Here is a 26509-nt window from a genome sequence, read left to right as displayed (position 1 = left end):
ATGGGAAGGTTTATGTTGTCAAAGTGACTCAATTTAAATTTCGTATATTTTATTGACTTTTAATGTATAGTCTTTTAATATTTGGATAGGCTTCCCTCATTCTTGATCAAATCACATCATCTTACATCCGCCGTAGAAAGTTTATTTGACGTAGAAATTGTTTGGTCTGCATGTCATCGCGGTTATCATTTAAAAGTACTACTCATTAAAAGATGAAAGGGTTTTAAATGTCATCGTGTTGTTTATAAAACAAATATTGCTTTTTTGCTTAACGTCCAGTGGCAAATATGTCATGCATATTCATGGAATTAACAATAAACCCAATAGTTATTGGTCCTTCGAATTAAGAAGATCGATGTGGATTAAACTTTTTTAAGGTAGACATTCCGATTAAGTAAACTGGAACATGAGAGTATGTTGGGTAGTGGCAGAACTTTTCACCTCCAAGTTCCAACAGGCTATCTACGGACCCCTAGCTTATTAAAATAGTTCTTTCTTGTGTTGAGTGAGTGATACTCTCTCTACACGAGGCTTTGCATTAAACGTCCACATCCAGGCCCGACATGGATTGGTATATACAGACAAATGTAAAGCATATATTTTTCTTCCGCCGCCACCGGTTGGGAGAGGTTCGGGAATGAGCACAGAATACACATTTTGATTGATCAAACTAAGTTTATTCGAGTGTGCCACGCCTCCCAGTATTGAGATTCTAACTGGTGACTATTGCCATTTTCCTTATACTCCACTCTGCATCAAATTTCATGAAAAAGTAAACAACACCAGTAGCAGTGCAAGTAGATGTTTACCCGAAATAAAAAAAAATATATATTTACATATATGTCGGAGTTTCTTCAAATTTAGATAAAAAGTTTAAACTTATTGAAAACGCGGATAATGACAATTATTAGAACATATGAAATGGTGGACCTCTCCTTGTAAGTGAGACTTGTAAATTTTATCATATTATAGGGGCGTGATGTGTGTGAGCATGCAGAGGCTCAGATGAACCTTTATTGTTCACTGAATTGGGCACACTGAACTTATTGTAAATAAAATTTGAAAAAGTCAACAAATTTAACCCCGCCACATTATTTATGTATGTGCCTGTCCCAAGTCAGGAGCCTGTAATTCAGTGGTTGTCGTTTGTTTATGTGTAACATATTTGTTTTTCGTTCTTTTTTTACATAAATAAGGCCGTTAGTTTTCTCGTTTGAATTGTTTTACATTGTCTTATTGGGGCCTTTTATAGCTGACTATGCGGTATGGGCTTTGCTCATTGTTGAAGGCCGTACGGTGACCTATAGTTGTTAATGTCTGTGTCATTTTGGTCTTTTGTGGATAGTTGTCTCATTGGTAATAATACCACATCTTCTTTTTTATAAATCCAGTCTGCAACTTGCGCAAATTTCCTTAAACAACTGAAAAAATAAATACCTATACTTGTAGAAATAAACTGAAACATCTCTCTCCCTACAATTTTCAATTTTGAACAGACAATGCTACACGAAGAGAATAAAATCAACAATTGTTATCAGGAATCACAACAGATAATTTAATATGCCTTTCACAATAGTATGCCATAGGTACTGTTATAGTATTTTATGTACATGTCAAATATTACTAGTCTGTCCGAAGATAAACTGTGTTGGCCAAAATAAGACCACCTGCTGAAACATAAACGAGAAAGTGCACGCTGAAATGTTTTGCCTACTTTTAATAGTCATGGCTGAATGCTACCAAGGTCAGACGAACCATGCCAGATGGACATGCACACCTATCAATCGTTCCTTAAAACGATATACAGTTTACCGAAAAAGTATAAATGTATTATTTGAGATACGGACTCCCCCCCCCCCCCCCCCAAAAAAAAAAAAAAAAAAAAAAACATTAACGAACCAGGAATCTGTGGTCAAGGTCACATGGACCCTGTCATACGGACACGATCAAATTACAATATTTGTGTCCATCAAATGAAAATGACCGGTTGCTTGTTATCTGAGAGTTTATCTATTCTACCGTAAAAACCTTGATGTAGACGGACTTGTGCACCTTAAAATCATTCCGAGGACCAAATATAGTATCTGAGATAACAATAAAAATACATCAAGGTCAGATAAACCTTGCCAAATAGACATGTACACTTAACTATCATTTCATTCACCAAATATAATTGAACTATAACAATTGCCAGTGGCGTAGCTATATCATTTTTACATGTACGCCCGAACCTCAGTGAAAGGCCTGAAGCGGGCCAAAGCGGGTCCAGGCCAAAGAACCTGCTGCATGGTAGTGGATTAACGGGGTGAAACCACAGAACGTTTAAAGAGTTATCGAGAATGACATACCATTACTGTCATTGAAAACTCATCAATAACAATATTCTTTACATTCAAAATGGTTTATTTTGTAAGTTTAATCTTTTCATTGTGTTTATTTTGAATCTAATGACGGTCATTGGATTTGGAGTAAACGTCCAAACCAGTTACTTTAAAATATGATTAAAGGAAACCATGGTAAAGCACTCAATATACAAAAACACATTTGAATGTGCAAGTTTCGTAGATGAAAATGAAAGAATCAATCTTCTGAGTTGTTCAGGTGCAATATTAAAATTTGTAAAGGATTCTCTATGAAACCCTGGTTCTCGCCTGGGATTTCTTTCCGCGAAAAATATATTCATTTATCAGTCTATTATATAGGATTTTAAACAAATGCAATTTTTTCATTAAATATTTTTTCTTCTTCTGGAATATTAATTTCTGCACAAGTTTCATAGCAAAATATTGAGGTTATAAATTTATCAATGTAAATTAACTCATCATAGATACCAGGATTGAAATTTTTTACTTGCGCCAGACGCGCGTTTCGTCTACAAAAGACACATCATGTCGCTCGAAACAAACGTTACAAAAATTTCAGATCGTCGGACTTAAATTGCAGTATCTCAATCAAAAAGCTGAAAAATGAACGAAAAAAAATTTGCTTCAGAATTTAACCATGCAAATATAAACTTCAAGAAAGTTTAATTAAATTCGACGAAGTAAATGATATCAAATTTTAACCTCAGACTGTAAATGCAAAAAGAAATTCCTTTTATCCATAAAATACGGGAAAACTCATCATATATAATTTCGTCATTATGTCACTTTTGACCTTAAACATAGTTTTTGTCCAGCTACCGTAGAATTTTTCGAAGTTTTGACAAAGTTAATGATATCTTAAAACGTTATCCACATATTGAACCTACATGTACATAGTTATTAATATTGGCACCGCCGCCGAAATTAAGAATTAAAATGTCTCGTTTCCCAACATAAATGTCAATGGCGCGGCAAAAAATGCAAACCACATATCGAAACTTATAGTACTTAATGGATTGCTTTAAAAATAAAAAGGAAATGATTATAGAATTCACGGTAGATTTAGACTTTGACAGAAAATGAATAAACATAAAATATGATACTAATTTTTGCCAGTTTTATTCGAAATTACATTCCATTGAAGAAAGACTAAGAAGCCGGTTGATGTACTGGTAACCAATTCTTTTAATTTTATTTTTTCTACCAAATGCAAGTGTACGCCCGGGCGTTTTGACGTAACGTGGCTACGCGCATGTTGGCTCACACTGAACAAAAAGCTATAAAAGGCCTCAAAATTACTAGTGTAAAACCATTCAAACGGGAAAACCAACGGTGTAATCTATATAAAAAACGAGAGCATATTCTTAAAATATTTTCCCGCACAATATTTGGACATCGGTAGACATGCAACATTGCACACGTTTACAAATGAAAAACAACACTCAGACTATAGTCATAAAGTAGGACAATAAAAGAACAAAAGACAAACCCGAGACACAGAAGTACAAACAATAGACCATCAACTCCGAAAACCAAAAGTAAAACAGAAACATAGATCACGAAAAAAATGCAGGGGCGACATCAGGGAGTGAAGAGAACTTGCTTCTTGCAAGACACTTTCCATGAAAACAATTTGATATAAAGACAATCTTTTTTTATTTTATTTTTTTTTTTGAAATTTCCAGCATGAGGCATTTGCCTCATTTGCCCAGTTACGGCCCTGAGTCATTGACGTTTTACCCCGTTAGCCGTTTACGTTACTGGTAGAGAGAGTTGGACCTGTGCTTTCGGTCCAGTACTTCTGACAGCATACTGGCAATAAAAGGAAACAATAAATTAAAAAAAATGACAGGTATAAAAAAAAACAAGAAAAAACCCAGAGATGACGATTTTGCTAAGCAATGTATTTGCTCAAACAACAAATAACCAAGAATCACTAAACAGTTTCATATTTAATATACAAAGACAATAAAAACGGTGAATTCTTGTCCCAGCCACTTTTAAAAAAATGTGTTCAAGTTGTATGTGTTAAGTCATATATGTGTATTGGTAAAATTGCATAATGTAAATCTTTCTTTGTGATATTTAATGACAATTGTGCAATATGAAATATGGAGAAATTACATAATTTAATATATTTCATATGTGGAGGTACTAGTAGATTCATGAAAGGTCTATACTACCCTTAAAATAAAAAAAAATTCCAGATAAGACAACTCCTTATAGTAGTTATTGCCCTTTAATGAAGATTTATCCCATTTATTTTGGATTTTACCTATTATTTTGATATCTATTATTTTGGTATCTATCTGATTGAATAATCAAAACAAAAAGTAAGTTTTGGCACAATGTTTGAAACCCAATGGTTTCATTTTGTAGTTTAGATGAAAGAAAAAAACATTATTTTGGCTGATTTTAATTGTCAGGTGTGTATCATACCATTGCAAACATTTACTTGACATGCAAACTTTACATAGGTTAAAAGCTATTTTAATTGAATTATGAAATGTAAATCTAATTGAAATTTTAATATAAGATATCCTCTTCATCAACATGACTAAACTATTTGCCATTGGCCAGTGGCCATTTTAAGCAAGCAAGCATGCAAGCAACAATTAATAATATAAAAAATCATATGTCTGAATATATCCATATCCTGAATAGCAAATAGAGAAAAAAACGTTCCATTTATGAAAATTTGTACAATTTAAAATTGAACAACTGCTTATTTTTGTTGAATATTTTTAAAGTTTAAGGTCAAAGAAAGACCTTTACTGTTCCTACTCCAAACAAATGAACACTTGTGATAGTACTAAACTGTGATAAAATGCAATCAGAAAATGTATAGACTTGAAGAGTATCATTATGATTTATCAAAGTTGTACATATATCAATGCTAGTTTGTTATGTTTGGTATAAAGGTACATGTGTTTATGCTATTTAAAGAAAGGTCTGTTTGATTGGATATATAAAGTATGCAGGTAGAATTTCATGCACTGGTGGTTTGATAGTGGTTAGTCATTCGAGTCATTGCAGTCAAGTGCTCAAGATGCTTTTTTCCAAATGAATAATTATAAAAATTATTTATTTACAGGTTGATAGTCCAAGATGAGTCGCAAATATTGATGGGGCAGTGCTAGTTAGAGAGAGCCAATTCTCATTGATATAAAATGAATTACGTGTACTTATTACCTGAATAAAAATGCACTTGACATTTGCAAGTGGCTACTCCCATGTGAGAGTTTTGTATTATATTGATAAATGTTTTATGTTCGGTTGAGGTTACAAATTAAAACATAATTATGATTTATGTTAATCATAGGAAACATCAAAAATACATAATAAACAGTGCTTTAATTTGATCAACACAATAAATTCATGTTAAATTTGGCAAAGTATTCATTATAAGGTATAACATAAATGATCTTAGAGGACAGATCAGCAGCAAAATACAAATTTCAACCCTGGTAGGCACCTCAATGGGAAAGATGTAAATTTAAATGAGCTTAACAAAATTTTCGAAGAGGTGATTTTAATGGAAAAACAAGGAAAAGAAGATTGCAAGAACAACTCTTTAATAGATTAAAAAAAAACAGAACAATTAAACCCTAGTAATGCATGTACCATTCAAATATCAAATCCAAATAACAACACAATAAAAGATAATGTATCGTTGAATACAGATCGGGATACAGATCGGGAATCGTCAACTTCGTCAGTAGCTATACCTATAGATACTCCGGATGATATACAAGCACAAATTAAAGATATAAATACGACTAATTCAGAGGATAGAAGTACATGTTTAGATAAAATTAACAAATCACCACAATTGAATAAAGGGTTTTAACAATTAAACAAAATCAATATAAAAAAATCAATAGTCTTGGCCTTATTTTTTGTAGGAATACCTGTTTAATGTATGAAAATAGATGATGCGAGGTATTTTCATGTACTATAATTAGTATCTATCAGGCTATTTAACACAAGATAAGATAAGACTACTTAGTTGGTTCCTGTTGTTCAGTCTTTATAGTTTTCTGTGTTGTTTTTGTATACTGTTGTTTGCTTTTAGTCTTTCTTTTCTTGTCATGACATTGCATTATTATTTCGACTTTGCTCATTGTTGAAGGCCGTACGGTGACCTATAGTTATTAAATGTCTGTGTCATTTTGGTCTTTTGTGGATAGTTGTCTCATTGACAATAATACCACATCTTCTTTTTTATATAATGAGTTTGAGATTGTCCCTTTGGTATCTTTCACCAATCTTTTGACTAAACCCTGAATCTTCGTAATACCTATTGAGCATTGAATTGACAATACATTTGACTATGCAGTCATGATTGATTTGATATATGACCTTGAACTTTATATTCCATGTTAGATCATGTTAGTCAGATATGGCCAGGTAAAATTGTGGTACAAGATAATACATTTGTATTTCTAAGATTTTTTATTTTTGGTATAAAGAGCAAGACAGTAAACATGAATATAAAAATGGCTGCCATTCATAGACGGAATAAGGATATATTCTAAACATAATTCAACTATAATAACAAAAAATTAATACACTTGATAATTACAAAACCTCATGCCAAACTAGTTATATCTTTTTGAAACTAATGTAAAGAGATAAACATGAAAAATATGACAGAAATTGACAATTGGCTATCTATTAATGCAAGTAGTTTGTTCCATAACCGTGATAATGAACTATGTATTATAATTGTATATAGACGATTTTTTTTCTTTTCTTTTAAATAAGTATAAATCTAAAACTGAAGAATCTTGAGCAGAAATGGTTTGCAACCTGATGTCAAGATATCATTTAAATTAATAAAAGTCAAGGTTCACAAAATTGGCAAATGAATGTATAAGGTATCATAACAATAAATATATAAGGTTCACATAAAAACAATTTGAATTACTCATAAATATAACTGATAGCAATTAACAACAACAAATAAGGAATGTAAGTTACGTAAAATGTTTTGATTCTGTTTTCCATCCACCTGCATACAAACAAATCTGTTTAGAATATGACAAAATAGAAACTGACAATATAGGAGTTAAATTACACCCATAACTGGTTTTGTTAAAACATAGACTGGTCAGTTGAACTGGAATCAACTTATGCTTGGCAAATAAACAGGAGAAGTTAATAGTTACTTTAGCAATACATTTTGTAATATGTAGATTATTCTGTTTTGTTTTTTTTTTCTGCTTTTTTTTTTACATTTGATGAAGGGTTACTTTACTTATATATACATGTATAATAAAATTGAGAATGGAAATGGGGAATGTGCCAAAGAGACAACAACCCGACCATAGAAAAAAAAAAAAAAACAAAAAACAACAGCAGAAGGTCACCAACAGGTCTTCAATGTAGCGAGAAATTCCCGCACCCGGAGGCGTCCTTCAGCTGGCCCCTAAACAAATATATAATACTAGTATAAAAATGGATGTAAACATGGAAAAGAAAAAAGAAAATGTTAATTTTATTAAACTGAATATTGTGCAAAAGAAACTGTTAAAATTTGAGATAACAGATTTTGCTGATGAAAATGGTTTTGTTATTTAACAAGCAAATAAAAATGACAGTTACAACTGATGTATTTAAAAAGTTCAATTAAGTTTGTGTACCCATAATGCATTTACACTGCAGACTTCTAGAACCTTTAACCCTAAAATTTCCTTGAAACCATAGGCCACAATGAAAGAAGATTTGGTTGTCTTACTTCTGCATAAAATATGGGGAAGCAGGGAAAAGTTATTTGTTTCATATTTTCACAAATAGTAGATTTTCTTTAAAGTTATTATAAAAATGTAAAATAGTTCATGAACTTGCCAAAAAAGGGTATTGGTAACAGGACAGAGATGAACATTTTAAAATATCATGTGATTTAGTAAAAAAAAAAACCAACGTATTTTCTTTAAAAAATCAAAGCTGGGTTTTTTTTTAAAAATAGTTTGCATACCTGCCAACTGTCACTATTTGCAGGGAATTTCCCCAAATGAGAGCTCCCAAATGGAAAATTTTAAAGAGCGATTTTGCCCACAATTTTTTACAAAATATGCTTTTAATTTGAAACTGCTAAAGAGTGAATATTTCTTGTATGATATGTTAACAACTATTACTAAATCAGTAAATTTACCATAAAAGGTTCAACATGAACAATAAATTTTTATTTGGTTAATATAAAATAACCTAATGCCCAAGGCCACAAGTATTCTCACTTACTACTTAGCAGCAAGGTCAGGTGTACAGATGCTTACAATGACTGGACACTAGAACAATATATTGTGGAGAAGGAACAATTTCATACATATGACAGAGAATATTTATTACCCTACAAATTCATTGCAAATACTAAATAAAAATAATTCCAAATTACTATAAAATGTGAAAATTGGTTTTCCTTATTAATCAAATTCTAATTTATAATATGATCGATTAATCAAATGTTTACTTTATTTTCAAATGCCTAGTACCTTGAAACCAGATGAGTTCTTAAATGAAGAGCAAAGATTGAGGCAGGATCATAGGCTTATTTTTTCTGTAAAAGTGCTTGGTGTATGGTGACCTGTAATTGTTTATATCTTGTGTCTTTATTAGATTGTTATCACATTGGAAATCATACAACATCACTTTATTTTTTATTGCTGTGTCATCTTGACTTGTTAATAAAACTGGAGAGTACCTTATGGATGAGAAAATATACTAAAACATTTACATGCTTTTATCAAACTCTTTTGGCATTTTAGGTTAAATGTCTACACAAATAGCATATATTAGATAAGTAAATTGAGAAGTAACCATATACTTTCAAATATGTCTCTGAAAAAAACTTAAATAGCATTTTAAAATGACATTTTCTGGTGAAAAGCTATTGAAATATTAGATAAGAAATCAACAAATGCCTGAGAAATATAAAATTTAAAGCTTCAAAATCCTATGTATTAATCAAAATGAAAAAATATAAAATATAAAAGACTTATAAATTGAGCAAAATCACAGACTTGAATATCACAGAAATAAAAATAATAACACAATAACCAATATTGCTATGGTTTTCAATTATCTAAATAATTTAAAAATCATTTAAAAAATATATACAATTCTTAATTTTTTTCCATTTGTTTCTTTTATAGAAATTACCGGGAAAAATTTAACTCTTGTTTCTCAAAACAGAACAAAGAAAGTGGAAACATATCATGCTATCTATAGGTGAAATCTACACTCTAGATGAGTAACAAGTAAGAGTTCTACAAATAGTTATGGACGGTTATCATGTAATTTCTACAAATAGTTATGGACGGTTATGATGTAATTTCTACAAACAGTTTTGAACTGGTATTATTATTAAATCTCTAAAAATTGTCCTCATCATGATAGGTAGATTCTGCTAATTTTTTCAAGAGCTTCTTTTTCTTCTTTTTTCTTCCACCAGCTTCTGCTGGTAATGGAGGTAGTTGACGTGGCGCTGAGGCTACAGGTGATTCAAAATGAATATCCTCACCAAACGAACGCCTTTTATTGGATTTTGAAGTTGGTCTATCAGAATCATTTTCATAGTTACGAAACCTTTGATGCGTGTCAAATGAATGATCTTCATAATAGTTATCAGAATGCCCTCCCAGTGGCTCTGGTCGCTCACCATAACCACCAAAATCTTGTTCATTGTCATAGTAGTCATCCTCGTCAACCATCTTCTTCTTCTTCCCCTTCTTCTTGGGGGATTTCCGGCTTCCAGTGCTGTGAAAAAAGATTAATATTTATTACTATAAACCACTCCTGATAATTCATTATCAACTTATAAAAATATTTCAGATGAAACAAAAAATCTTCAAAAAGTGAATTTATAACTATCCAGCATATATTTTATAATTGTTCCAAAGTCATCATACTTTTAAAAAAAAATATCTGACTTGCTTTCACTGTTATTCATAGCATAATTGATATACTATCCTTGATACTTTTAAAAAAAAATATCTGACTTGCTTTCACGGTTATTCATAGCATAATTGATGAACTATCCTTGATATTTTTTACAGATAATTTAATGTCTGACATTCACAGAATAATTATATACCTACTCAATCATTATCATCTTCAATGAAATGTCAATACAATGGTGTAATGTTGTTTTTTTAAGTTCATTTTGGTGTACTCACAATGACATTACCATGGGTGGATCCAGCAATTTTAAAAAGGGGGGTTCATAATCCAGGACAAAGGGGGTTTCCAACTATATGTCCCCATTCAAATGCATTGACTGTCCCCCAAAAAAAGGGGGGTTCCAACCCCTAGAACCCCCACCCTCTTTTTTGGCTCCACCACTGATTACCCACAATCCTTTATATTGTAAAACAACAAATTGCAGCAAAAAGTAAAATAACAATAACTGGAGGCTCTTAAGAGCCTGTGTCGCTCACCTTGGTCTATGTGCATATTAAACAAAGGACACAGATGGATTCATGACAAAATTGTGTTTTGGTGATGCTGATGTGTTTGAAGTTCTTACTTTACTGAACGTTCTTGCTACTTACAATTATCTCTAATCTATAATGAACTTTGCCAAATTAATGAAAATTGTTAAAAATTGACTATAAAGGGCAATAACTCCTTAAGGGGGCAGTAACCCAACAACCGGTTGTCCAATTTATCTGAAAATTTCAGGGCAGATAGATATTGACTTGATAAACAATTTAACCCTTTGTCAGATTTGCTCTAAATGCTTTGGTTTCAGAGTTATAAGCCAAAATCTACATTTTACACCTATGTTCTATTTTTAGCCATGGCGGCCATCTTGGTTGGTTGGCTGGGTCACCGCACAAATTTTTTAAACTTAATACCCCAATGATGAGTGTGGTTAAGTTTGGTTAAATTTGGCCCTATAGTTTCAGAGGGGAAGATTTTTGTAAAAGATTACAAAAATTTTTGAAAAATTGGTAAAAAATGACTATAAAGGGCAATTACTCCTTAAGGGGTCAACTGACCATTTTGGTCATGCCCACTTATTTGTAGATCTTACTTTGCTGAACATTATTGCTGTTTACAGTTTATCTCTATCTATAATAGTATTCAAGATAATAACCAAAAACGACAAAATTTCTTTAAAATTACCAATGCAGGGCAGCAACCCAACAACCAGTTGTCCAATTCATCTGAAAATTTCAGAGCAGATAGATCTTCACTTGATAAACAAATTTACCCTTCTCAGATTTGCTCTAAATGCTTTGGTTTCAGAGTTATAAGCCAAAATCTACATTTTATCCCTATGTCCTATTTTTAGCCATGGCTGCCATCTTGGTTGGTTGGCCAGGTCACTGGACACATTTTTAAAACTAGATACCCCAATGATGATTGTGGCCAAGTATGCTTCAGTTTGGCCCAGTAGTTTCAGAGGAGAAGATTTTTGTAAAAGTTAACGACAACGACGCCGGATGACGCCGGATGCTAAGTGATGAGAAAAGCTCACTTGGCCCTTAAACTCTGAGGAAAATTTAAAATAGAAAGTCCATAATCAAATGGCAAAATCAAAAGCTCAAACACATCAAAAGAATGCATAAAAAAACTGACAAACAGGCATATCCTTATGTAGAAAATGGTGGATTAAACCTGGTTTTATAGCTAGCCGATACTTATATCCTGTAAAATTGGATTGACTTGTAACAAATATATTTTTAGAATGATGATACATGACAGGTCACTTATTGTTGTAGATCAATATTATACTGAATACCTGATAGAACTTCAGAGGATTTCATTTTTTATCAACACAAGGTACAAAACATTGAAATAATACAAAAACTAAGAAAAAGAGTTTGAATATATTATAGTTTGATGTGAATTAATCAATGGAAAAGGTTATCACAAAGATTTTTTTGAATATCAGTTATTCTTAGTTCAAATATTCAATGTCTGTTATTTTGGTATAATATTTTATTTGTATAATAATTTATGATTAAAATGTTGAGTCTACTTTGGAGACATTTATTTTTAATACAAGTCATGTAAGATAGTAATTTTGTAGATACATTATATTTCAATTTTTGAAAGACTTTATAAGTTATTGAATTTGGTACCTCAAATATGGTTCAAACAATAAAATAGAAAATAGATTTTAAATAATACCTGTGCGTTGCAAAAAACCCTCCCCCAATTTTCAGAGTTTTTTATATTGAAGATTTGTTAATTGCATCCCTTTATAAATATAGTGCAACAAAAAACAATTTTTGGTCCTATTGATAGAATGGATTGCATAGTTTTGAATAAATGTTGTTTTAACACATTGACCCAACATATACTAAAATATATTTAAAAAATAATGATCACATCTAAAAACACCTACACAGTGATACAAAGTACAAAAAAGGTGCAACAAACAACAAAATAATAGATGCAAAAATTGTACTTTTATATTAACAAAACTTTTGTACATCATAGAGAGATTATGTATAGAAAGAAAAACAGAGGTAAATCATGCAAACCAAAATGCCACAGATAGTCAGATATTGAAATTTGAACTTTATGGCTACTGGTCTTCAAAAATGGTTAAAATACCTTTTAAAACGGAGTTTGGTTTAGTAAGATTTCATTATGGCTATTGAAAAAAATTTCTTCAATTTTCAGTGTTTGTTTTCTGATCACAAGATGACCTAAGGAGACCAACTGCCATTAGAGTGTAAGGTAAACAATTTTAAAGAACTTTTGATTTGTTAGTTTACAGTGTATGCATATAAGTCATTCACCAAGTTATCAGCTTGTTTTACGATCAGCAAATTTTCAGCTTGTTTTGCACTGAAAAACATTTTATATTGAATCTATACTTTAAATAAAATATTTCAAAAATAAGAACATTTATAAGTTACATTCGTTTTTGGATTATATTTCTATTGTGGGTATATATATGGACAGATTTCCCAATCACTAAAGTGATTAGGAAGTATGTCAATTCATTTGCTTTTTGTTCTTTCCTCTGTCAATTTGTCCTTCTGTTGCACTTTTGTATAAAACAGTGGTATGAAAATATTCCGCTAGGTATAAATCACATTAAAATTAAAGAAATAACTTTTACACAAAATTTAACATAATTGTCTTGAACAATTTATAGTACAGAATGGTCAACGGATATGCTCTTGGCTGTTTTTTGGTTTCATTCATGATATTCACCCACAAGAATTTTGCTTTAAGGCAATACCATTATTTTCAAAAATATTTTACCAACATAAGAGGGGGTGTTTGGTTATACGCCTGAGGCGGCCTATGGTTACCCATAGGTACCTATGGTTTGATATTTTATACACAAAATATCAAACCATAGGTACCTATGGGTAACCACAGGATGCCTCAGGCGTATATCCAAACACACCCAAGGTTTAAAAGATTATTTATTAGGTGGAAAACATCTATTTTGATTTATATGCTCTTATAAATCACCTTATTTTTGTCTCCAACATTATTCAAGAATTTAAAATGGGTAAATCTGTAATAAAACAAGGTAACTCCTGTATAAGACATGTTCAATTTAATTTTGTCTGTAATTAATTATGAAAGACTGATTAAAAAGCAGACATGAACACTTAGTGAAGCAAGCTTTCTAAGAAAATGAAAAAGCCTAGTGTTAAAAATAAAATATAATCAATTACCTGTCTGAGAGCTGTGCCCAAGGTGCAGAGGACTTCTCTAATCCTTGAACACGTCGAAGTAGAGAGCTATTCCTCCTCTGATTACTGAAATGGAAAACAAATATTATACTTAAATCATTGCTTTGCTATTCAGTTACTGTAAATCAGAAATTATTGTGATGTTTTTAAATTGCAAAAAAATGTGACAGTGTTATAATCACAATAATTAAAACTCGCATTTTGAAATTTTTTAAGTGAATTAAACTTGGATTTTTCTCAATATCAATTGAATTAAAACCATATTTGATTCTTAAATTTAAATCACAATAATAAATGCACACAATAATTTCTGAATTTACAGTAATAAATTGTAGAAATATAAAACCATTCCCTTTGATAGGATCCAAAATAAGCTTGACAAAAGTTTTCTACTTTTTCTGTTGGTGTTAGTGTTACATGAAAAAATCACTTAATAAAAAAATGTATCTTAAGCAGTAGCTGAAGAATGAGGCTACACATACAAGATAAAGCTTCAGACCATGAGGTATATGTACTCAGATATTAAAAAATCAAGATTTTCTTCTATCTGATGTAGAAAACATTATAGTAGTTAATGCTGTCATCACCTGATTAACATTCCTTTTTACATAGTAATATACTTTAAATAGTTTTACCAAACTTTTTTGTGCAATCAAGGTTTTGTTGTTATGACTAACACAATAAAAAAAGAACAAGAGGCTGTCACAACGACAGCAAACCGGATTTATTAATATTCATTTGTGTCCTGGCAATATCACAAGAACCATTACTGATGAATGGGGAAAGTGAAAATCGTCAATTTCAAATTTGACCTCCATATTGTCATCAGTATCAACATATTAAAATTTGAAAAGCTTAGATTGAATGGTTCATGAGTAAATGCAACAACGTGAATGGAAACACCATTTTACAATCTTTCAAGAACCATAACTCCTAAACGGTAAAAGTCAAAATCGTCATTATTGAACATGACCTCTATTTTGTCATCAGTAACAACATATTAAAATTTCAAAAGCTTTGGTTGAATGGTTCATGACAAAATGCACGGACACGACTGGAAACACCATTTTTCAAACTTTCAAGAATCATAACTCCTGAACGGTAAAAGTCAAAATCGTCTTTATTGAACTTGACCTCTATTTTGTCATCAGTAACAACATATTAAAATTTGGGAAGCTTTGGTAGAACAGTTCATGCGTAAATGCACGGACACGACTGGAAACTCCATTTTTCAATCTTTCAAGAACCATAACTCCTGAACGGTAAAAGTCAAAATCGTCATTATTGAACTTGACCTCCATTTTGTCATCAGTAACAACATATAAAAATTTCAAAAGCTGTGGTTGAATGGTTCATGAGAAAATGCATGGACACGACTAGAAACACCATTTTTCAATCTTTCAAGAACCATAACTCCTGAACGGTAAAAGTCAAAATCGTCTTTATTGAACTTGACCTCTATTTTGTCATCAGTAACAACATATTAAAATTTGGGAAGCTTTGGTAGAACAGTTCATGCATAAATGCACGGACACGACTGGCAACTCCATTTTTCAATCTTTCAAGAACCATAACTCCTGAACGGTAAAAGTCAAAATCGTCATTATTAAATATGACCTCCATTTTGTCATCAGTAACAACATATTAAAATTTGGGAAGCTTTAGTAGAACAGTTCATGCGTAAATGCACAGACACGACTGGAAACTTCATTTTTCAATCTTTCAAGAACCATAACTCCTGAACGGTAAAAGTCAAAATCGCCATTATTGAACTTGACCTTCATTTAGTTGTCAGTAACAACATATTAAAATTTTAAAAGCTTTGATTGAACGGTTCATGAGTTAATGCACGGACAACATTTGATTGCCGCCCGCCCGCCCGCCCGACTGCCCGACCGCCCGCCCGGCCGCCCGCCCGGCCGCCCGCCGTACATCCCCAAATCAATAACCGACATTTTTGTCACAAAAATCCGGTTAAAAAGATAAAATATAGTTTTCTCTTTTAAATAGATATCCAATGTGCAGATTCCACTAAAATTTTAACTCATTTTATTACATGTCCAAACTCTATTTTAGCAATTGTTCTAAAAGACATTTTTACTTTTCTACATTGGCTAGAGGTATAAGGGGAGGGTTCAGATCTCATAAACATGTTTAACCCCGCTGCATTTTTGCGCCTGTCCCAAGTCAGGAGCCTCTGGCCTTTGTTAGTCTTGTATTATTTTTAATTTTAGGTTCTTGTGTACAATTTGGAGTTTAGTATGGTGTTCATTATCACTGAACTAGTATATATTTGCGGGAATTTCTCCATTCCCCATTTCCATTCACAATTTTAATATTGACCTGTATGTGAAAATTTATTGACTGATTAATTGATTGATGTTTAACAACACTTTCAACTCTATTGCGCCATTTCTTGGCGGTCAGAAAGCCATAGTGCCTGGAGAGAACCACAGACCTTCAGTAGGAAAACTGACAATTCTAGTCATTTAAGATAGGAGTAAAACAAACCTGCCACATGCCAGATTCAACTTGTAACTTCTGCATTGATAGGCTAGTGATACAGTAGTTTGACTAGGACTTGTTAGTGAAAGTTACACACCTGAACTGGTGGGCCTCAGGTGAATCTTGATGACGTCAAATTAAGTTTGAGTCTTCTTTATTACTTTTAGGAAAAAAATACCACAATAAATGAAAATATTTACTCTTTATCCTTTTGACCAAGTGCTTGTTCTCCATATATTGTTGCCATTATCTTTTTGATTTCTTCATCTGTTTTAGAAGGGAACAACATATTCAATACAGCAACACATTCACTCTGCTGTAGACTGCTATACTTCACCAAACCTCCAATAAATTCATATTCCTACAAAATTGCAGTAATAAAGTAAATGGCAAAATAGTTACTCTTACAAAATAACTGATTGTTGGCAGTAAGGTTAAAAGTTCAGTTTGTCAGGCAATGATACAAGGCAAAACACTTCTTTTTATTAAAAAATACAAAATTGTTGCGGCATTGAAAAACTATTCAAAGATGTTTCTGCAACTGGGTATGGTAGTCTCCTTCAATGAAAGTCTTTTGATGGTTCTTTAATGAAGGAGCCAATGACATGAATAATTTGAAATGGTTTGTATACTTCATTTACAAGTTATGTGGAAATGGGAAAAAATATAATTTTTTTAAATAACATCAGGAAAATTCATGTATAAAAACTGAAGTTCATTGTCTCCACTTCTATTACAGAGACCATCACGAGTTGGTTGACCTCCACAGATGACATCAGATATGTTCCTACTGTTGTAACTACAATCCTGTTCCTTTTCCACAAGTGGATTTGTTTACCATTCTGGAGCACCTGAGATCAGCCCAGTTTTTGGTGGGCTTCGTGTTGCTTAGTCCTCAGTTTTCTATGTTGTGTCTTGTGTACTAGTGTTTGTCTGGTTTTTTTTAGCCATGGCGTTGTCAGTCTATTTTTTAACTGAGTTTGAATGTCCGTCTGGTATCTTTCACCCCTCTTCTATGGCATCACAGAAACAATTATTTGAAATACTGTAAATTCAGAAATTTTTGTGAGATTTTTATTATTGTGAAAAAAAAGCAACAGAGTTTAAATGCAATAATTTAAACTCTCGTTTTGAAATATTTTATGTGAATTAAACAAGATTTTTCTCAAAATCGTAAAAATTAAAATCGCATTTAAGCCTAAAATGACAAAATCGAAATAACAATTGCACGCAATAATTTCTGACTTTACAGTAGTAACATTATATCTTACCTGTTCTTGCATTTTCTGCATGCGTTTCAGATTATATTCTTGTCTAACATTCTCAAGGGTTTGTGCAATCTCTCTGTCTAACTGATTCCTGTTAATATCATTACAAAACAATTACCTCTTATGAAAAAAATCCGTTTAAGTTATACTAATTATTCATAATTTTTTTTTCAATAAATTTGGAAAAATTTTCCTCCAAATGTATCAATTTTCTATTTCTTTCCCAGTCAACAAAATTAAAGAAATGAAGATTTTTTGTTTTTTACATTTAAAAATTTAGGAAATCTTAATTCATGGTGTTGACACATAGATTTGTCTTCCTATATTTTTAGTGGTACGAGTGTGCTGCAAAACAGGGTCGCTTTTTCATGCCCTGCTGGTAAGAACAGGGTCCCCTTTACATGTCCTGCTGGTTAGAACAGGGTGGCTTTTTTATGCCCTGCTGATGAGAACTGGGACTTTTTTTTCTAGAACAGGATCGGTTATTCAACTGTTTATACGGTCTAGCACAGGATCATATTTTAGAAACATTTTCTGAGCGTGTCTAGAACACGGTGTTTTTCAATATTTCTGTTTAGAACAGGGTATGTTTTTCAATGTTTTCTGGTTAGAACAGGGTATGATTTGGCAAATGTTGTTGGCACAGTTATACCTGAAAAGATATTCAGTAACCCCCCCCCCCTTGCATCAGATTTTCAACTTTGAAGAGGTGTGACTAAGTAGTTAAAAGATACAAAATAGTTTATACATCATTCTCAAGCAGTCTAAAAGAGTACAGGAAGAATTATCTTTAAAAATCTGCTCACTTTAATGATGTTGTCTGACAAAAGTAGTAGTCTTCTTATAAACTCCTTTTTACTGTGAAATCTTTAATATCGGTTTATTTTTCATAGTCTTGTTAACAAGTATCTTTCCATAATTTAAGCAGCTAAAAACAAGTTTAAAACAAGAATGTGTCCATAGTACACGGATGCCCCACTCGCACTATCATTTTCTATGTTCAGTGGACCATGAAATTGGGGTCAAAACTTTAATTTGGAATTAAAATTAGAAAGATCATATCATAGGGAACATGTGTACTAAGTTTCAAGTTGATGTAACTTGAACTTCATCAAAAACTACCTTGACCAAAAACTTTAACCTGAACTTTGCACTATCATTTTCTATGTTCAGTGAACCATGAAATTGGGGTCAAAACTATAATTTGGCATTAAAATTAGAAAGATCATATCATGGGGAACATGTGTATCAAGTTTCAAGTTGATTGGACTTCAGCTTCATCAAAAACTACCTCGACCAAAAACTTTAACCTGAAGCGAACGGACGCACAGACGGACGAACGAACGGAGGCACAGACCAGAAAACATAATGCCCCTCTACTATCGTAGGTGGGGCATAACAATAAATCAAAACCAAAGATACTGTAAGTGAGCCCATATCACATTTACATGAAAGATATTGTTCTTTTACCTCTTCTTCAAACTGGCTGAAGAAATGTTTTGCTTCCTAAAAATATTTATGTAAAGTTTCATACAAATCCATTCAATAATTCAGGATTATTCTAAAAGAATCTCAAACAGAGAGATGAACGAATGGACTAGATGATTCTTTGTTTGCAGATATTTATAATAACACATACAATATTTGAAAAAGTGTGACCACAACAGTGGCGGATCCAGGGGGGTTCTGGGGGTTGCAACCCCCCTTTTTTTGGACGAACAATGCGTTTGAATGAGGACATATGGTTGGAACCCGCCCCCCCTTTATCCTGATTTGGGAACTCCCCCCCTTTTTAAAATGGCTGGATCTGCCCCTGCATCATATGAACTGACCTAAACTGTTCCATTGCTATCATTTGTTTGTGTAGCAGCAGAGCTTCTCTGATTCTCATAGCAGTCTTATTTTTACAGGTAACTAATATGTCTTGCAGTTCTGTTCGCTGCTGTTCTTCCATAGCCTTCTGACGTACTTCTAGTCTATCTCTTAGTTTCTTTTTCAACAACTGGAAAGAGCAAGTTTTATTCATAAAGTATCACTTGTGCCTGTAATGGGTACAAAAGCTACAACAATTTCTGGCTTTTTTTTGGTTATAAATTCATTTAATTCCATAAAATAATAGTATGATGTTTCAATTCTGGAATCATTATTGTTTCTGTATTGAAACCTGAATTTCACTTTAATATAATGTGCCGAGGAGACGTACGAAAGATTTACAAGAACGTAGGTATGACCTGTGATTAGGGACAACTCAAGTGTACATATGGATTAATCATGGGCAGTCACCTGATGCACTGATACTCCAATTTCAACTTTGGCACCGTCTGTTTTTACTTGTCTGGGTCTGCTTATGAAGTGACAGAAGGACCAGTGAAAATTAATTAGCTAACACTAAAATAGGGCTTTTAAAACAACTTGTTTTGGACCTCGAAGATCAAAATTTTGTTTACCAGACAAAGGGTCAGACATGATAGCTTCATGTTTGTCACTTGGCCTGCAACATTTTGTCTATCATGTTTGGTGCTTTTTAACAACTCTACTGCATCATGTGACCAATGTCATGACCTTATAAGTTTACCATCCAACAAAATAGATTTGACAGGGCCAGTTATTTCATAAAACATAAGTGTGATATATATAGGACGGAAAGATCAATGAGGTTCTCGCATTAATTGATTAATGCATGGGTGCTAAAAATTACAAGGAATTTACTTCTGAGATACACATAGTGTTATAAATCTTTGTAATTTACTCTACAAGTTCAAGTAACTGTTAAACCAAGTTTAAGTTAAAATTACCACCAAACAATTTTTTTAGTCTATTGCCATTTGACAAATATAAATAACATGTAAAGAGAATGTTTCAGCAATTCAGTATTTTTTACAATTGTTTTTTTAACATCCTTACAAAAAGAAGTGAAAATATAAATCAAAAGACTTTCCATAGAGCTCTATTCCCTATGTGCAACATCATTTATTTTGGGTACTTATTTTTGACAAATTTTGTTTTCTGATTTCAGCATTAAAATCATGAAAAAAATGTCCAATTAGTTATAAATACTCTATAAAGGCAATGGTAATTATTATAATCACGACAAAATACCAGATTTTGATTGGATAATGTGAGCAACGTGTTATTTATATACTATTTCAGTACTCCCAAGGAAAAAAGCAAATCTAGTGTGCAAGCATAGGGAAGCTTAACTATCCCAAAACATGGTATCTGATATACTTTTGTGAATGACTAATTGTTTATAAAAAATTTATATTGTATACCTTTTCTTGTTTCACTCTATGCTCTTCCATTTGTTTGTTCAGATCATCTTGTGCCTAAAAGAAGACAAGAAATAATTGGTGACTTAACCAAATCACATATTTTATGTGAACATAGTAAAGAAAAAAAAACAAAAAAAAACAGTGCATGTCCATGGCACAAAAAAGCCATTCATAAAATTAACATTTTTGCTTTCAATTGTGGGAAAGCTTCATAACATTCAACTGTAAATTAATTGAAGATCTTATCATAAAAGCCTACGCATTAAACTTTTAAAAACTTTTTTTTTCAACAAGGGATTTTTTTCCACCTTTTGACCATGTCTAAACATTTGTGAATATGCAACTATCAATACTAGATTCCATAAATAATTGTAGTCATATTGTGATCATCTTCAAAATATATACAAACTATTTCAAGCATGAATAGTTTTTCCACAAACAGAATTTCAATTTATCATAAAAGTCAAGTATTTCTAAAATTTCCTGATAATTTTTTTTTAACAAACCTGTCTATGACTTTGTATTATTTTCTGTGTTTCAGTATCATTCAACAGATCCCTGGAATTCAAATCCTCTAGCAAGTTAGATTTCAGATTGTTAATAGCTTTCTGTTGCTGCTCTATTTTGGCAAGCTGCAATTAAAGAAAACAGATTTCTAAAACCACGATGTTCATAAATATATATATATTTCTAAGTGTGTTCTGTGCAATTTAAAAACATTTAAACTTCATTAAGGGTTGTGTGGAACCCTGTGTCTAAGCTGTCATTGCTGCTGTCATTGTAATAGTGTAATGTTAACTGAAAGACTGAGTCCATTTATAAGTAAAATACAGATCTAAAATTAATTAAATTTTTCTTTAGATGCTATTTCTTAATCTTGAAGATTTGATTTTGTCCAAATTTCATAACATACCATAGAGGTTTAGATAATTATTCTAGATATTGTCTTTCTGTCTTAATTTCATAAAATTCCTAAATAGTTTCACAAAGTTATTGATGACTAAAAAAAATTCAACCAGACTAAATTTAAATGTTGTCGACACTGACAATGAAATCGAAGATTGCTATATCTCGCTTTCACAACATCATGTTGCAGACTCAACAAAAATGAATCAATGAAAATTGACTAATAATTTTCCAATAATAGCAATGCCATTGATCTTTTTAAAACTAAATTTTTTTAAGATCTGATTTCTTAACAGCCTAAAAAGAGAGGAGTGAAATTCTTCCAGTACATTAATTAATCTGTTTTAGTGTTCTTTTTGTATGTTTTTTTTTTTGTTTCATTCTGAATTTTTACCTCTTTGGCCTTTGACATCTGAAGAGATGCTACCATAGCTCCTAATCTTTCTTCCTGGTCTTTAAGAGCTTGAGCTCTTTCTTTCATCATTTCTATTCGTACCTGTGCCACAGAAAATCAAATTTTTAAATTACAATTTTTACACAATACAGAATTGTCAAATTTTCATCATTTCTCATGTTTGAACTCTAATTTTAATATTCTTCTTTTAAATTTGTTTTCAAAAACCAATTGATAAATTAATTCCTTTTGATATTCAAGGAGCATAACTCTAAACAAGTAAAAGTGATGACACCTGAAGTGAAACTTGATCTGTGTTATGTGGTAATAAGCATTGTGTATAAGATTGATATCATTTGGTAGAGGCAAATTAAACTTAGAGAATGGAAACAAATTTAAGGACAGAAAAGACAGACATCTAAACGGACAAGGGTAAAACTTAATTTCCCATTATCTAAGGCCAGGCATAAAAATATTTCAGTTTTGACGGTAGGGTATTGCTTGTAAAAATATGCAAAGTGATATGAAATAGGACTTTAAACAAAAACAGTGTACCATCCATCTAAATTGAGTTCTATTGTGTACTTATGAAAAGTGTGTTTTTTAACATCAGCTGTATACCTCATCCATAGCATCATCCATATTGAGTCTGTTCCCTTGTAATACTGCCATACGATGATCAGCCTGAGCTTTCATTAGAGACATTTTCTTTTTTAGTCCTTCTTCATCATCTTCTTCAGCATTGTGTTCCAGTTTTCTTCTAAGATTCTATATGAAAGAGAGAAAAAAAAGTTTTTGGTCTTTTAAACTAATGTTTACTATGTTTATTGTAAACCAACTATCAGCAGCCTCTGGCCTTTGTTAGTCTTGTATGATTTTTTATTTTAGTTTCTTGTGTATAATTTGGAGTTTAGTTTGACTTCCATTATCACTAAACTAGTATATATATTTGTTTAGGGGCCAGCTGAAGGACGCCTCCAGGTGCGGGAGTTTCTTGTTGCATTGAAGACCTATAGGTGACCTTCTGCTGTTGTCTGTTCTGTGGTCGGGTTGTTGTCTCTTTGACACATTCCCCATTTCCATTCTCAAGTTTAATTTTCAGATAATTAATTTTGCTCTTATATCACTCTAGTCCACTTTGCGATTTATTTTCACGATTTTCTTATTTACTTGATGTACTTAATAAGGAAAGATCCAAGTTATACATATTTCATGACAATATAAATTCACATTATTGTTCTACTGGCGAAGTCAAGAAAATAATTGCTTGCCGAAACTAGTTGGTGTACAGTATTTGAAATTACAAGATCAGCACCTACAGGACAAGAAGTTTCAATTTGATGTGACCGCAACTATTGAGAAAAATAACTTATCCATAAACTTTTATCTGATAGACAAAAAAAAACACACTTATGAATGGATGAACAAACATACATACAAACTTAGGCACTGATAAAAACAAGAATGTGTCCATAGTACATGGATGCCCCACTCGCACTGCCATTTTCTATGTTCAGTGGACTGTGAAATTGGGGTCAAAACTTTAATTTGGAATTAAAATTAGAAAGATCATATCATAGGGAACATGTGTACTAAGTTTCAAGTTGATGTAACTTTAACTTCATCAAAAACTACCTTAACCAAAAACTTTAACCTGAACTTTGCACTATGATTTTCTATGTTCAGTGGACTATGAAATTGGGGTCAAAACTATAATTTGGCATTAAAATTAGAAAGATCACATCATGGGAAACATGTGTACTAAGTTTCAAGTTGATTGGACTTCACCTTCATCAAAAACTACCTTGACCAAAAACTTTAACCTGAAGCTAACAGACGCACGCATGGACGAACGGACGCACGGAGGCACAGACCAGAAAACATAATGCCCCTCTACTATCGTAGGTGGGGCATAAAAACATAATTATCATGATCCTAATTGAATTAAAGAGTAATCAACATATTACAAAGGCTATCTTGTGTATCTCTATGTTTTTATGTTTCACCCCTGGTTATATTTTGAATAATAATGATGATTTTTGACATTTATCATATACTTAGCATTGATATGATAGCTTTTGCATATGTGTAATGAGCGGAAGTACACAAGCCATAATTTCCCACCCGGGCTGATAACCCATATCAGGTGCATCTCGTGCACAAAACGCATAATAGTGCCTCTCGTGCAAGTTACTTCCGGTGTTTCCGGTATCGGTTGTTTACTTTTCCATTGTGACGTCAGATGTTTTTTATGACGACGTCAAAATTTACGGGAACTTTTGTGGGGATAGTTTAATACTTGCTAACAAATGCCATTGACAATTATGAATCATTTTATAGTACAACAAACATGGAGTAGTAATGATCTTAAAACTCTTCCAAATTTTCAATGTTTCAAAATGCCTCTATAGGAAATGTTACCATAAATATATCAGGAGTTAATGATGCTGTTGTTGGACAACTATGGTATATTTGATTCATAATTTTAATTTTCTTTATAAAGTGTTTGACTGTTTTAGTTATTGCATTAGTTTATTTGCCTTACATAAAACTATTGTCGGAAGTATATGATAAAGCGATTAATACATGGCCTTTTCCATATCAGCCTGGGTATCATCCCTCGACCCATATCAGCACCTCGACTCCGTCTCGGGTTGATATGGGGGTCTCGGGATGATACCCAGGCTGATATGGAAAAGGCCATGTATTAATCTCTATGTATCTATTCGTATATTTGAGTTGAAAATGTTCTGTTTCAGCTGTAAATCATCCTTTGTCAAATGAATGAGTGCAATTCTTAGTATGTACAATTTGAGCTGTGAGCTATTTTTCACAAATGATACCACTTATAAATTTTCAGTAAACAGGAAGTAAATGAGCAATGAATGTGAGATGCATCACATGATATAGCATGATCACATGAAACTTTATTCCAAATTTCATATTAAAAAATATTAATTCATAGTAGCAAAACATTTTTTTTAAATTGTATTAAAATATTTACCTCACGATCCATAACTTGTTTTTCTTGTAAGTTCTGCATTAACAGAGCCTTCTTCTGGGATAACTTTTCTTCCAACATTCTTTTCTGTCTTAGCTTATTCAAAGTCAAGCTTAAAAAATAATCATAATATCATAAAAGTCTTGTTTAAAACGTCTTTTTTTATAGTTCTACTTTCAGAAAAAGAGGACATATCTTATTCCCAGATAAATTGTATGGAAGCACTGTCAATGCAGAAAGTGTTGGGATGTTTTCACTATTGCTAAAAATGTGACAGGGTTATTACAATGGAAATAATCTTAACTCATATTTTGAATTTTTTTATATAAATTAAACAGGATTTTTCTCAGTATCGCAAAATTTAAAATCACATTTTAGTCTAAACTGACAAAATCCCAATCACTGAAGTTACCAAGGGTACATTAAAAACACATAAGTTGAGGAAAACTGACAATGCCATGGTTAATAACCAAAAAAAAAAAGGCAAACAACCAAAAAACTACATAGAAAACCAAACACTGCAACACAAATCCCAACAAAAGTTAGGAGTTATCTCAAATTTTCCTAAAGAGTCAGCAGTTTTGAGTCAGCAGTTCTGAGTCAGCAGAGTCAGCAGTTCTGACTCCACCTGTAGTGTAACACATACTTCTGGGGATTCATTAATTTTCGTAGGTACCAATTTTCGTGGATTAAGAAAAACTTGCATATTTGGGATATTTAATTTCGTGGTTTTGCTGAAGTCTGCATACAAACCTATACAAAAATTATCATTCGTTGAATATTTAATTTCGTGGTTTGACTGTGCCCACGAAATCCACGAAAATTGGTTTCCAACGAATAATAATGAATCCACAGTATTGCAAGTACAAATCAAGTTATAAGTCTCATTCATTGATGTGAAAATTGAGGAAATGACGAGGGGATTGCCATTACTACAGTTTATTCATATTTATAGTCATCTGTGACACAAATAGTCCATAATGGCCAACAAACAGATGGTGTCTGTTAAACTTTTGAAGGATGACTTCAACTTAACTTCTTAGAACCATAGGTTCAATGGCTTCCCTGTAAGCAGCAATCAACTATCAAAGAAATCAAGATAGGTAAGGAAATCTGTGAAATATCATA

General features: G+C 32.1%; 1 protein-coding gene across 2 annotated transcripts in view; it reads right to left on the bottom strand.

Annotated features, from left to right (window-relative positions):
• Nucleotides 1–4302: 4302 nt before the first annotated feature.
• LOC143072356 (limbin-like) overlaps nucleotides 4303–26509 on the bottom strand; it is a 57896-nt gene continuing 35689 nt past the window's right edge. Inside the window, exons 21-31 of one of the 2 annotated variants that reach the window (XM_076247248.1) lie at nucleotides 25385–25493; nucleotides 23002–23148; nucleotides 22381–22482; nucleotides 21587–21712; nucleotides 21081–21134; nucleotides 19641–19810; nucleotides 17812–17899; nucleotides 16741–16901; nucleotides 14018–14101; nucleotides 13121–13169; nucleotides 10064–10121 (exon numbers count right to left, since the gene is read on the bottom strand). In XM_076247248.1, the coding sequence (XP_076103363.1) occupies nucleotides 10068–10121; nucleotides 13121–13169; nucleotides 14018–14101; nucleotides 16741–16901; nucleotides 17812–17899; nucleotides 19641–19810; nucleotides 21081–21134; nucleotides 21587–21712; nucleotides 22381–22482; nucleotides 23002–23148; nucleotides 25385–25493 (1144 nt within the window). In that variant the 3' untranslated portion in view covers nucleotides 10064–10067. Of the gene's footprint in view, nucleotides 10122–13120; nucleotides 13170–14017; nucleotides 14102–16740; nucleotides 16902–17811; nucleotides 17900–19640; nucleotides 19811–21080; nucleotides 21135–21586; nucleotides 21713–22380; nucleotides 22483–23001; nucleotides 23149–25384; nucleotides 25494–26509 lie in introns of both variants that reach the window. The other variant, XM_076247246.1, reaches the window with a different exon arrangement.

The sequence above is a fragment of the Mytilus galloprovincialis genome, chromosome 4 (genome assembly GCF_965363235.1).
Source record: "Mytilus galloprovincialis chromosome 4, xbMytGall1.hap1.1, whole genome shotgun sequence".
Taxonomy (NCBI): domain Eukaryota; kingdom Metazoa; phylum Mollusca; class Bivalvia; order Mytilida; family Mytilidae; genus Mytilus; species Mytilus galloprovincialis.
The sequence above is the reverse complement of the archived record's forward strand: the minus strand, read 5'-3'. Positions and strand labels throughout refer to the sequence as shown.